General features: G+C 33.7%; 1 protein-coding gene across 2 annotated transcripts; it reads right to left on the bottom strand.

Moving 5' to 3' along the window:
• Positions 1–344: 344 nt before the first annotated feature.
• si:ch73-173p19.2 (V-type proton ATPase 116 kDa subunit a 1) lies at positions 345–13347 on the bottom strand. Of its 2 annotated transcripts, none has more exons than XM_051098338.1 (19): positions 13214–13347; positions 12642–12720; positions 11315–11412; positions 10641–10769; positions 9831–9952; positions 9598–9724; positions 9151–9233; positions 8969–9062; positions 8660–8872; positions 7675–7825; positions 7034–7167; positions 6192–6352; positions 6021–6114; positions 4507–4625; positions 3916–4123; positions 3701–3808; positions 2735–2852; positions 992–1163; positions 345–598 (listed from the first exon to the last, which is right to left on the bottom strand). In XM_051098338.1, exons 1-19 carry the CDS (start codon positions 13328–13330, stop codon positions 511–513), a joined length of 2415 nt encoding a protein of 804 aa, XP_050954295.1. In that variant the 5' UTR covers positions 13331–13347; the 3' UTR covers positions 345–510. The 2 variants fall into 2 exon arrangements, with proteins under 2 accessions (XP_050954295.1, XP_050954296.1); XM_051098339.1 differs by having other exon boundaries at positions 9601–9724.
• Positions 13348–14313: the final 966 nt, after the last annotated feature.

Here is a 14313-nt window from a genome sequence, read left to right as displayed (position 1 = left end):
CAAATAATCCTTTTCAGTGAATGGGTGCCGTCAGAATGAGAGTCCAAACAGCTGATAAAAACATCACAATAATCCACAAGATTCCAGTTCATCATCTTGGCCTGTTTGTAAGAAAAAAAAACATTAAGGTGTTTTAATTTTAACCTGTTGTTTCCGGCCATTAGCAAAAATCCAACACAAAGGACTCATATTTTAGCTAGAACCAATGCTGACTTTTCACAAGATGTTAATTGATGGACTGGAGTGGTGTGGATTACTTGTGGATTACTGTAATGTTTTTATCAGCTGTTTAGACTCTCATTCTGACGGCACCCATTCACTGCAGAGGATCAATTGGTGAACAAGTGATGCTAAATGTCTGCAAATCTGTTCTGATGGAGAAACAAAGTCATCTATTTGCAAATTTTCATCACTTCCCTGTTGAAGACCTATGATTTGAAATATGCATTTGTTGCATTCACAAAACTATATTTACCATAAAAACGACAAGAATAGCATGTATAAAAACTATTACTGCTGTGTTTTTAACAGGCTGTCAAAGGACAAGGGTGTGAACTTGTAGCCGGATCCCTCGTAAAACTTGTTCTGAAATTCAACCCTGAAAACAAACACATAAGAAAATGTCACTTTAACTACATTCATATCACTTCACGTTATTTGCTATCACATTAAAACATGCTTTGTAAACTGATCAAACTGTTACTATTGTTAGTAGTAATAGTACATGCTGAACCGATAAACTGTCACGCTATTATTGCTAAATTTGGACACTTCGAATACAGAGGCATTGGACCTTTGGGCCAGATATGTGTAAACTTTAATAGTCAAAGGTCAAGAACAAACAAGTCAAATACCTTGAATAACATGCAGCTTAACAACTGCAAATGTGCAGGGTTGTTGCATGTATGATAACTCTCACAAATGTTTTTTTGTTTTTTTTTTAAAGAATTAAAGCCTCATACTTGTTGGTTATGAATTGTTTCGATCTTACCAGTGCAGTCGTAAAGCGTGGAGAAATGCAGACAGGCCCTCCATAACCAGTAGAATAGTCACGGTGAGAACAGCGAAAGCAGCAAACAGCAAAACGAGCAGGAATGAACCCATTCCAGAGGAGATCTTAAGACCAACCTGGAGAACCATCCGCCAAAGCACCTCCGACAGCTCTGCAGATAGGGTTTAATTAACCTCAATCAGTGTGTTTCTTAAAGGAATAGCTCACCCAAAATAAATATTCTGTTATTTACTCACTTTCAAGTCATTCTTAACATACACTACCTGTCAAAAGTTTTTGAACGGTAAGATTTTTAATGTTTTTTTTTTTTTTTTAACAAGGCTGCATTTATTTGATTCGAAGTACAGCAAAAACAGCAACATTTTGACTATTTAAAACAACTGCTTTCTATTTGAATATATTTTAAAATGTAATTTATTTCTGTGATTTTAAAGCTGAATTTTAGCATCATTACTCCAGTCACATGATCCTTCAGAAATCATTCTAATATTCTGATTTGCTGCTCAAAAACATTTATTATTATGTTGAAAACAGCTGAGTAGATTTTTTTTTCAGGTTACTCTGATGAATAGAAAGTTTAGAAAAACAGCTTTTATCTGAAATAGAAATCTTTTGTAACATTATAAATGTCTGTCATCACTTTTGATAAATTTAAAGCATCCATGCTGAATAAAAGTGTTAATTTCTATAATTTCTTTCCCCAAAAAAAAAAAGTTATACTGACTTCAAGCTTTTGAATGGTATAGTGTATAACATTGCTCAACTGTTTTAAATATTGATAACAATAATAAAAATGATTTGAACAGCAAATCAGCATATTAGAATGATTTCTGAAGGATCATGTGACACTGAAAACTGGAGTAATGATGCTGAAAATTTAGCTTTCATCGCAGGAATAAAAGTAAAAATATTTCATAATATTACTGCTTTTTTTTATTGTACTTTTGACTGGTAGTGTCTACAAAATATGTACTTTTATGTTCCACAGTGTAAAGAGAAATAATATTGGTTTGGAAATGACACGAGGATGGATAAATGATTATGGAATTACTGATATTTTGAGGTGAACTATTAATTTAGCATGTCTACTGAAACAAACTAAACTAATAATTTTTGCTGCTCAATTATTAAGGTTTATTCTCTGCATTAATTGTTTTATGAAAATCATGACATGTTTTTTTCAGGATGCTCTGATGAATAGAAAGTGAAAAAACAGAATTTATTTAAACAATTTTGAATGTCACTTTTTTCTTTTAATGAAATAAAAAATCCAAAAAGAAGTTGTAAAAGTCCCAAAATTTTAAATGTACGAGAATTTTGTTGGTGTTTAAGAAATATTTCTTGAGCACTAAATCAGCATATTAGAATGATTGAATAAAATGCTCTCTCTGTCTCTCTCTTTCTCTCTCTCTCTCTCTATATATATATATATTTATATATTTATATTTATGATCAGTACTGTATTTTCAGAACTAAATTCTGTATTCCATTAAGTTAATATTATTAAAATTAGGGAAGGTAAAAATTTTAAATGATCTGGTGTTCTTGATCTTTGTATGTGACCTCATAAACTGCACATTTACTCATAAATTATTTCATTGTTGATACAATCAGTCACTTAGGAACAAATGAAAACACAAATATAATAAAACAGAAGGCATTATTCTTTGATCGTACCGTTTTTTTTTTTTATTACTACGCTAGTACTGCAACAGGACAAACCTGCGTGAGCCAGACTGAGCGCCCAGAGCCGAAGATACGAGGCCGTGTTAGAGATGCAGCCCAGGCAGTACTCGATTGTGTGGATGGCCTGATACACAAAGATGTCACCCATACTCACCTGTAGAAGAAAACAGATAAAATGATCTTCTCTTATTAGTTGCACAATATAAAGTAACAGTATTCAGTATTCAGCTTACCATCTCATCTTTTTGATGATGTGAGAAGGAGGCACGTGTATCTGTTCCATGCTGATCATTCAGATTATTCCCAAACACCTGCGTAGAGACATTGTTAGTCACAATCACTTTAATGAAAATATTCTAAACACAAAAATATATTAAACATATTATTTCTATAAACAATTCACATTCTAAATATAGTGCCAATTTGAAAATGTCAAATGCAAAAAAATAAGGAAAAAATAGATTTATGCTAAATTTTGCATTACTGAAATGTATAATTTAAAAATAAACTAAATAATAAATCACAAATAATTACTAGTCTTACATGTACGTTTATATGTAAATTTTCAATATAATATTAAAGTTCAAAGAAAAATGTATAGACTACTTAATTACCATTTATGTACTGAATATTAAAAAAAATTTTATGCACATATAGAATTGCATTTTTATATAATTTCTAATAGTAATTATAATTAAATAAATGATAAAAAAAAATTACAGATAAAATAATTTTAATGAAATGGAGGGCCATGTTAACAAAGATTTACTGTTTCTTCAGTGTAGGGATTTCATTTGCATTTAAAATGTGTATATTTAATTATTTTAGTACATCAAATTAAATAAAATGAAAATAAGAAACACTTCGCATTTAGCTAAAATAACTTTGGGTTTTTAAATGTTTTTTGTTTAGGTTTTTAATGGTTTATTTTACTATACTAACCCTGGTTGAAACAATTGTTAATTGATTTTGGGGCAGTGTTTCTCAAGTCTGCTCACGTACCTGGTGTCTAGTCTTCATTCGGGTCCTGTAGATGAGGAAGGGTTTGACCAGAAGCAGCACAGGAACCATGAGCACCGCCGTCACAACCAAGAAGATCTGAACTGCTTTCTGTAGAGCATTACAGCATCAGCCATAATCTGTAATACTGAGCTCTTCTGCTATTTAAAAAAAAGCCACGAGTAAAGAACTGCTTTTATATGAGCATGAATCCAAACCTGTCCTCCATAGAGAAGCTTATGCCCAGACTGGTAATCAAACAGCATCATGTTGATGAAGAGCAGCAGAATACTGGGAGCCGTTTCAGACTGTAGAGTGATGCACCATTTGTAGAGGATGAGGAAGATCAGATATCCAAACAGAGACAGCATGAAGATCAGCTGCGGAACAAACTGAAGGAAAATGTCCTGGAATTTTTGGAAATGCCTGTTAAAAGGCAACGAGAAAAGCAAAATGTTTCGTTCATCTTCAGAACATAAACTAAGACATTTTTGATGAAACTGGAGAGCTTTGTAACCCTGCATAGACAGCAATGCAACTGACACATTTAAGGCCTAGAAAGGTAGTAAGGACATCGTTAAAATAGTCCATCAGTGGTTCAACCTTAATTTTATGAAGCTACAAAAATACTGACTTTATTCAACAATTTTTAAGGCCCATGTCAGTCTTTGACAGGTGAATGACATGAGGTCATTCATGACAGAATTTTCATTTTTGGTTGAACTGTCCCTTTAATATTTTTCATTAGCATTTGAAAATCTAATTCATGTAATTTTGCCTTTATTTATATGAAATAGTCGAATACCCACACAAAGTTTACCAAGCTCAGGGTGAGTCCGAAGAGCATATGATTGACTCCCAATATGACCGACATCTTCATCTTGAAGGAGTTTAGAAAGGACAGCTTATTTGATGCGATATTCCAAACCTAAAAGAGTAAAATGAAATAAATTTTAATAGCCAAGTTTTACATAGACTGAATACTAAAGCATAAATTACAGGAGAAGTTCACTTCCAGAACAAAAATGTACAGATAATGTACTCACCCCCTTGTTGAAGATGTTCATGTCTTTCTTCTTTCAGTCATAAAGAAATTGTTTTTTGAGGAAAACATTTTAGGATTTCTCTCCATGTAATGGACTGATATGATGCCTGTGAGTTTGAACTTCCAAAATGTAGTTTAAATGCAGCTTTAAAAGGCTCTAAACAATCCCAGCCAAGGAAGAACGGTCTTATTTTAGCGACACAATCGGTTACTTTCTTAAATGTACAATCTATACAGTTTTTAACCTCAAATGTTCATCTTGTCTAGCTCTGCATGAACTCAGTGTATTTCGGTTCAAGACTATTTTTTTTTTACAACTGAAGAAAGAAAGACATGATCATCTGGGATGACAAGGGGGTTAGTAAAGTATCTGTAAATGTTTGTTCTGGAAGTAAACTTCTCCTTTAACATAGTATAAATCCTGAATACTATTGTTTTGCTAAATCAATGCTTCATTGTTCAAAATATTTGTTGTTCAAATCAGAATATTAGAATGATTTCTGAAGGATCATGTGATGGTGAAGACTTTTCTGAAGACTGGAGTAATGATGCTGAAAATTCAGCTTTGATTTCGGGATATTTATTACTTCACTTGCTATTAAAGGTACTTCTTCATTCCCTTGCACAGGTTATGAAATTTAGAAACAAATCTGCATTTTTAATTTTAATGCACAGTGTCAGAGCAGCTAAATCCTGCCACCTAGTGCATAAAATGACCAAACTCCTGTTCAAACTTTCAAAACACTGTAAAGACATGTCAAGATCAAGTGATGTATGCTTAAAAAAAAAAAAAAAAAGAAAACATTGAAAATGCTGAACTTAACTGTATGTGACCCTGGACCACAAAACCAGTCATAAGGGTCTTTTTTTAATGGATAGGACAATATAGGATAGGGCAATATCTGGTCGAGATACAACTATTTGAAAATCTGGAATCTGAGGGTGCAAAAAAGTCTAAATATTGAGAAAACTGCCTGTAAAGTTGTCCAAATGAAGTTCTTAGCAATGCATATTACTAATCAAAAAGCTGAGTTTTGATATATTTACGGTAGGAGATTTACAAAGTATCTTCATGGAACATGATTTCTACTTAATTTCCTAATGTTTTTTGGCATGAAAGAAAAATCAATCATTCTGACCCATGCAATGTATTATTAGGCTACTGCTACAAATATACCCATGGTACTTATGACTGATTTTGTGGTCCAGGGTCACATATATCTACATAAAAATGACCAGGGAAACATATTCTGCGCATGGTGTTGTACATGCACTAACCGGGTCAATTCCAAACACATATGGATGTCCCGAATAAACTCCGGGCACAAATGGGTTCAGCTGAAGATGGTGATGCTCATGCAGTGTTTCATTTCTGACATAAAGAAAAAAACATCAGAGTGGAAAAGATCAAAGACTACTTTAAAATCTGCAGGTGTCCAGCATACGTACTGCCAAGGCCCATGTGGATAAAACATGGGACGAACACACCAGGAAGAGCCGAAGATGTTGAAGGACTTGGAGAAGCAGTCGTTGTAAATCAGGCCAGTGTAGATAGAGAACATTCCCATGAGCAGGATAATATAGCGTCCCCCAACTACAACATCTGTAAGCTGGAAGGAAAAAGATGATTATGACTAGTGTAAATAATAAGTAAAAAGACACTAAAAAATGTCTCATTAAGCAAACAAGAGATCAGAGCAACTTTTAAAGGGACAGTTCACACAAAAATGAAAATTCTGTCATTAATTACTCACCCCCATGTCGTTCCAAACTTGTAAGACCTTCGTTCATCTTCAGAACACAAATTAAGATATTGTTGATGAAATCCAAGAGCTTTCTGACCCTGCAAAGACAGCAACGCTACAACCACATTCAATGCCCAGAAAGGTAGTAAGGACATCGATAAAGTAGTCCATGAGACACGTTGTGGTATTTTTATGAACGCACATCAAAGACTGACAAAGAAGAGAAGAAATTTTTGAATAAAGTTCTTATTTTTGTTTTCTTTTAGCACAGAAAGTATTATTGTAGCTTCATACCATTAAGGTTGAACCACTGATGTCACATGGACTATTTTATTGATGTCCTTACTACCTTTCTGGGTCTTGAACGTGTCAGTTGCGTTGCTGTCTATGCAGGGACAGAAAGCTCTCAGATTTCATCAAAAATATCTCGATTTGTGTTCTGAAAGAAGAACGAAGGTCTTACAGGCTTGGAAAGACATGAGGGTGAGTAATTAATGACAGAATTTTCTTTTTTGGTTGAACTATCCCTTTAATGCCATTCAATACCTCATTTTTCAACATTCGTAAAGTTTCAGCCTGTGAAATGACCCAGACTGCGAATAGCGTCATCACCAGTCCATGACCACAATCTCCAAACATCACCGCAAACAGGAAGGGAAAGGTTACGATAGTGTATGGAGCTGAGAAAATACAATTAGCGAGTAAATTAGTATTATTAATATTAAACATAATTATCAATTTATATTAAATGTTGCAGTGGAATAACATGTGACCCTGGACCACAAAACCAGTCTTAAGGGTCATTTTTTAAAACTGAGATTTATACATCATCTTAAAGCTGAAGCTTAGAATATGACAATATTTGGCCGAGATACAACTATTTGAAAATCTAGAATCTGAGGGTGCCAAAAAAATTCTAAATATTGCGAAAATCACCTTCAAAGTTGTCCAAATCAAGTTCTTAGCAATGCATATTACTAATCAAAATTAAATTTTGATATATTTGTGGTAGGAAATTTACAAAATATCTTCATGGACCATGATCTTTACTTAATATCCTATTGATTTTTGGCATAAAAGAAAAATCGATACAGTGTATTTTTGGCTATTGCTACAAATATACCCGTGCTACTTAAGACTGGTTTTGTGGTCCAGCGTCACATATATTCAATTATACAGCGAATCACCTGGATTGATTTCCTGATAAGTACCGACCCCATAGGCATCAATAATAGTCTGGAAACCCTCAGTAAATGTGTTGGTTCTGTTGAAGGTTGGTGGAGTTTGCTGGGTTTGGATGCGGTTCAGGACTGGAGTCACAGTGGAACCACTCTGCTCCTAAAAACACATGTGCAAATCAAGCATATACAGTTGAAGTCAAAAGTTTACATAGACCTTGCAGAATCTGCAAAATGACAAAATGCATGTTATTTTTTCATTTAGTACTGACTTGAATAAGATATTTCGCGTAAAAGATGTTTACATATGACTATAATAAAAATGACCCTGTTCAAAAGTTTACATACACTTGATTCTTAATTCTGAAGGGCAGTACTAAATGAAAAAAATATGATATTTAGGCAAAATACGAAAAATGTACACATCTTCATTCTGTTCAAAAGTGTTCACCCCCCGGCTCTTAATGCATTGTGTTTCCTTCTGGAGCATCGGTGAGTGTTTGAACCTTCTGTAATAGTTGCATATGAGTCCCTCAGTTGTCCTCAGTGTGAAAAGATGAATCTCAAAATCATACAGTCAATGTTGGAAAGGGCTCAAATACACAAAAATGTTAAAAAAAAAAAAAAAAAAAAAAAAAAAAAGAATTTGTGGGACCTGAAGGATTTTTTTTGAAGAACAGCAGGCAGTTTAACTGTTCAGGACCAACAAACTCATGAACAACTGTCACTAAACAAAAAAACAACAACAAAGTATTAAGAAATCAAGTATATGTAAACTTTTGAATGGGGTCGTTTTTATAAATTCAATTATTATTTTCTCTTGTGGACTATATGTAAACATCTCATGCATTTTGTATGATCCCTCTTATTTTGCTAAAATAATTAACATTTTGCAGATTCTGCAAGGTGTATGTAAACTTTTGACTTCAAATGTATGAAAAACCCAAAGTCAGAGTATGTGGTCATAAAACCACTTGCATATAAACATACTTACTGATCCCTTAATCAGGGCGTTTTGAACTAAATTGAGATCTGACACAGGACACCAGATCTCTGCCACAATCAGCTTCTGCGTGATGTCAATGTTGCAGAGATTGAGGGTGTAGTAGATGGCCTTCATCTTCTTCACTTTACTGCCCCACTCCTGTACATGCTCCGCTGCTCGGGTCAAGACACCAGCACGATATTCTTCAGTTCTTCTCAGGATCTATAGAACAAATGTGGACATAAAAACAGCTATTTCCCCATTTAGAATATTGATGCTTGATGCAATACTTATAATGTGCTTAATAATGTGACTCACCATTCGAAGATCTTCCATTTGTGTCATTATGCGGTTGCTCATTTGCTTGCGTTCATACAGAGTTTTGGGGCATGAGTACAAGCTGGCACGAAACCTTAAGGATTGTAAAAATAATGTTGATTTTTTTTTAAAGAATGACTCCGTTGCTGGTATATAATGTGCTTGGAAATAATGTCTCTCACCCTTCACACACTTTTCTGATCTTTTCTCGCACATGATCTCCCTGGACAAATATAATGAACACGTCCTTCTTCACAACTCCCCTCTGTTTAAAAGAAACATGTTTACTGACCATTTTTTTGATCATCTGAACACAGACCCAACTGTACATTAGCTTTTACCTTCCGTCCTGCATAGACAATCTATATCAAATGGATTAATGTCCATTTCAAACAAGTAATATAGCAACGTGTGGTATTGACAATCTAATAGCAAGTTATTGATTAAATATTCAAGAACACATAAGACGAGATCTATGGATTATAGTATAACTAAATATGATGTTAAAGTATGCAGAATAGGAATATGGCTGTGCATATATGTTGCAAAAGTGTTGACAATTCATGTTTTGAGTGTAAAAGAGCATCAAAGATAACAAAATTGGGAATATATGAATATGATGCTCTCACCACCGCTTGGAGTTCCTCAGTGGTCTGTATCTCTGCATGCCGAAGGACGAAGTTTCCATGAAAAAGGCGCCAAAGAACCTTTTCAAAAGCAGGAAACCTTTCTTGTTTGATGACACCTGCAATAAAGCTTCAAATGTGTACGGATGCAGTATGTCATAAGTGGTACTGTACTATTTTTTTGGTTTTAACTGGAACCTGCATCAGTGTGACAAGATATTTTAAATGTACAGTACCTTAAATGTAGAGCTCCAGTGGTGCTGGAGTTGCTGTTTCTGCGGCTGGTTATGTGTGATGAAACGGTCATAGACACGGAATCTTCAGAAGGAACCTCAGAGCAGGTTAGTAGCGACTCAGCCTGGTACACAAGCAATTATAAAGCTGACTTAAGTAGATCAAACTGGCAAATAAATTGTGGCAGAATTTTTATTTTGGGGTGAACTTTACTACAAGCATTTGGGAATAAATTGTTTAGTTGACTTGAAGATGCAGTAAAGCTGAAACACCCTGAAATCAAGATTAAAGGGACCAGATAGAAGTAAATGATGTTTACTAAATGCTTGATTGTTAAGTAAAATTCAAGGCCTTAAAACACATTCAGATAAAAAAAAATGATCTGAAGCGTCAAACATTTAAAAAAATATATATATTACAATAAATATGTTAAATTATGACTTTTGTTGTTAACTATTATTACTATATACATTTTTTGATCATTTTTGGTAACTGAAATAAAGCTGAAATTGAATTAAAATATAAATAGCAGACAAAAAAATGTTAGACCAAGAAATGTTGCCTTGGCAAATAACTTAAATCATTTTAAGTTCATGTACAAATATGACTGAAATTAAAACAAATAAAAAAATAATATAAATTTATATAGAAAAGTTAAAAAAAATACTTTACACTTTAAAAAACTAAAATTAAAATGAAAACTAAAAAGCTAATTCAAAATATTAATGCATATTAATAGTATATAATTAAAAATAAAATAAAATAAATTAAAAATAAAATAAAATAATTCAAATTAATCTCAAGAACTTCACCTCTTCAAAGAAGTCTTCCGTCATCCTCAGCAGAGAGTCAATGTCCATCAGCTCAATGAGGTTCTGTCTGAGTGCAGCATGGTTACAGTTGATTTCTCGCAGCTCCTGCTCCAACTTCTCAAACGTGGACTAAAGGTTTGAAGACAAGCATCATGTTGGAGTAAAGAGGTTAGGGAAACGCTATAATAACGAGAGGATGTTAAAATAACTATAGCAATGTTATACAAACCAAAAACTAACATTCTATTTCCGTTAAGAAAACGTTCCTGGCTAACCAAAAACAAGCTTTAACAAAGTAACATCATGGGAACCCAAAACTAACGCTCTGGGAATGTTAGAATAACGTTCTAAAAAACCAAAAACGAACTTTCTGGGAACCAAAGATGAACGTTCTGGGAACATTAGAATAACAACAACAAAAAAAAAAGCGTTCTGGGAATCAAAAAAAAAGAAAGTTCGAAGAACATTAAAGTAACGTTATGGGAACGTTCTACAAACCAAAAACTAATGTTCTGGGAACATTAAGAAAACTTTCCTGGCTAACCAAAAACAAACCATAAAAATGCTGTCACATTAACATCACCATTAACACAACTGAAATTCTATTTGTGAGAGAATGGCTTTTAGTACACGCCACGATTGAGAAGAGCTTCTAGAACATAAAAATAATTCACCTCAAGCTCCAGAACATCTCTGGGACAGGGAGCCATCTCCTTCTCCTTTGTTGCAGCAATTACAATGTTAGATTTCACCATCTCCTTCTCAAGATACCCTAAATGATGTATAATTTCAAGAGAAACCAACATGTTTGTCTTTTAAGGTAAGGTAATTATATCAAAAGCGTTTTAAAACAACTGTGTGTAGTGTATTTTTGCAATTTGGACCCCCTACAGTTAAATGAGTGGAATTTTTTGTCGTAAATATACCACTGTCCTAATTACAGTGGATAGCTGCTGCCGTAAAGCAATCTGTCCATTCATAGCGGTTGTAGTTGTGGCTAGAAGGGATACAGCTCCGACCGTAAACTAACAATGAAATTAATTGTTCTACCTTTTACATTGTGTTTTTTAACGTCTACACCTACCCCAACCCTAAACATAGCCCTTACTATAATACAAAAACAGTATTACCGTTGTACAGTGTGACCAAAATAATGTTAGATTGATGTGGGCATGCCCAGTAGCCAGAGCTGTGTCGTTCACCAAACTTATATTCTCCGGAAAAAAGGTGTTTGGGAAAGAAACAGAAGCCATTAATTTTATTTTAAGTCAGTGTACCATCAGAATGACATTAAAATTGATGTTTCACAGTAAACAACTTGCATACAGTTGCTTTAGGGAATATGCCCTTATGAAAATTAACCGTGGTTTTACTACAAATAAAACCAAAAAACCATGGTTACTATATTTAAACAATGGCAAGGTATGTTTTGATGCTGCAATGCTGGTTAGGTAGGTTTTGATGCTGGTTCAAGCTGGTCCTTTGCTGGTTCATGCTGGTCTTTGACTAGCAACATGACCAGCAAAGGACCAGCTTAAACCAGCCAAGGACCATCTTAAACCAGCATCAAAACCTACCTAACCAGCATTCCAGCATCAAAACATACCTTCCAGCATATGCTGTTTTTTTCACCAGGGAACTACAAATTAACCATCATTTTGCTACACTAATTAAAGTTTAACCACGGTATTTGTAGGAAAACTGTTGTTATACAAATGGTAATAAATAAATACGCCAAAAACACATGGTTACTACACTTTTACTACAATAAAACCATGGTTAATTTTAGTAAGGGTGAACTGTAATCAAAGTATTATTGTTAGATCACTTCTGCACTGCAGACACTGATTCAATGTGATGAGTAATTCAATATGTAAAACGGATGAGATACAGTTTAGGACATTAGGACTTAAAAATTATGAACATTTACACCAGAAATGTTTATTTATAAGGTCAGAATTAGAACTCATGCTTCTTATATTAAAATACAAGCTTTCTTACTTAGAATTCTCTCCATTTCTTCACATTTCTTCACTTCCTTCACAAATCGCCTTTGAAATGCTGTTACACCAGGATTCAGCTGTAAGATCATTTCGGAATTTGGATTAGTTGGTTTGTTTTAGATGATTGAAGCCCTATTAACTTCTTAAATGCTCCCTTATTAATTTTACATACATTAATCATGTACACAATCATTATTTCTGGCTCTGCAGTGTTATGCATTTGATTGACTCCAATGAACCAAAAGCGAGAAATCAAACTCTGTGACAATGAACGTTCAGTGTGAACCAAAGAGTCATGCAGTGAGTTGAACTGATATGCACTAGAAAGTGTGCATGCTGCTCAAAGTTGACTACTTTTAAAAATCAATAGATGCTGTAAGGTTACTTGACAATTTGACAAATAAAATAAACCAAAACTACAAAATAAATCAGAAAAGATAGAGCTCAAACGCATTTTCAGCTACGATGTCATTTGATTCAACAACACAGACTTTGTGGCCACTTAAACATCTGAATGGACTCACTTCCACACACAAACGCAAACACTTAAGCAGTACACAGGTTACTTACATCTTTAAACTGAACCAATCCAAGATACCCGAGTTCATTGATGCAATTGTGAGCCGATTCAGTTTGAAAAAACAGCTGCACGAGACACATCTCCTCACTACGAAATAAAGAACTCATTCTGGAGATTGTTAGGATAGTTTGGAGGAACAGAAACAGCTCACACACTGCTGGTTGAGCAGTTTGGTTTTTGTAAGTCAGTCTATTAAATGTCTGTCTGGGAGATCAATAGTGTTCTCGTGTGGCCTCGGGATCAATATTGACACCACTAGTGCAGCTGGACCATCCAGACCAAATTATGATGAACAGCCCTGCAGCAAAGCACGCATTTCATTACGTTTGATCATTTAAAGTAAGTAAAAAAAAGTCTCAGATCACAATGAAACATTGGTTTCACCGGTAAGCAATTATTGGCAAACATTTCTCTGCATTTTTCTTGCTGCTGTAGTTTTGTCATATGCTTGATTTGAAATAATGACAATATCGAGGCCGCTTGTTCTATCGACCCGCATGACCTAGATATCAGTTTGTGTAGTAAAACGAAGAGTTTGAAGAGACAGATTTGACTGAATCTGGTAGATGAATGCAGCACAGCTGTATGTAAGCCATCCATAGCCTCATGAAAAACCAACTTCTCTTCTCGTCATTTGTATGTTTCTCTAAAGTGAGGAAAAAGAAAACACATCTATTAGAATCATCTGTCCTTAAAATTAAATGAGATTTATTTATTATTTTCTTAAATATTCATATTTGTTTTTAATTATTTGTTTTAATTCAATTGTATTTTTTAATTATTTATTTATTATTTATTTGTTTTATTATAGTATTTAATTTTTTATTTTATTTGTTAATCATCTGATTATTTTTAAAAGCTTTTTATGTAAAACACTTTAAATTACCATTGTGCATGAAATGTGCTACATAAACCTTGCTTTTCCTCAACACAAATAACTTACATTATACTGTTATGGTCATATGTGTTATTCTGTAAACCCTCCTACAAAAAAAAAAAAAATAATAAAAAATAAAAAGTAATAATAAGTAATAAATAAAAGTAATTTTGCTTCTGTATCACTTTTAGATATAATTATTCTCGCCTGTTG

This window comes from Labeo rohita, chromosome 24 (assembly GCF_022985175.1).
Source record: "Labeo rohita strain BAU-BD-2019 chromosome 24, IGBB_LRoh.1.0, whole genome shotgun sequence".
NCBI lineage: Eukaryota > Metazoa > Chordata > Actinopteri > Cypriniformes > Cyprinidae > Labeo > Labeo rohita.
Note: the sequence above shows the minus strand (reverse complement) of the source record. Positions and strands in the feature narration are given on the sequence as shown.

What these genes read in the sequence shown, in the direction of transcription:
- si:ch73-173p19.2 (XM_051098338.1), bottom strand. Translation starts at nt 13,330, where the DNA reads ATGAGTTCTTTATTTCGTAGTGAGGAGATGTGTCTCGTGCAGCTGTTT. An exon ending in ATGTGTTTGGAATTGACCCG is followed by an intron (nt 4,626 to 6,020) that starts GTTAGTGCATGT and finishes TTACTCTTTTAG; the next exon opens with GTTTGGAATATCGCATCAAA. An exon ending in GCTCAGTCTGGCTCACGCAG is followed by an intron (nt 1,164 to 2,734) that starts GTTTGTCCTGTT and finishes CCCTATCTGCAG; the next exon opens with AGCTGTCGGAGGTGCTTTGG.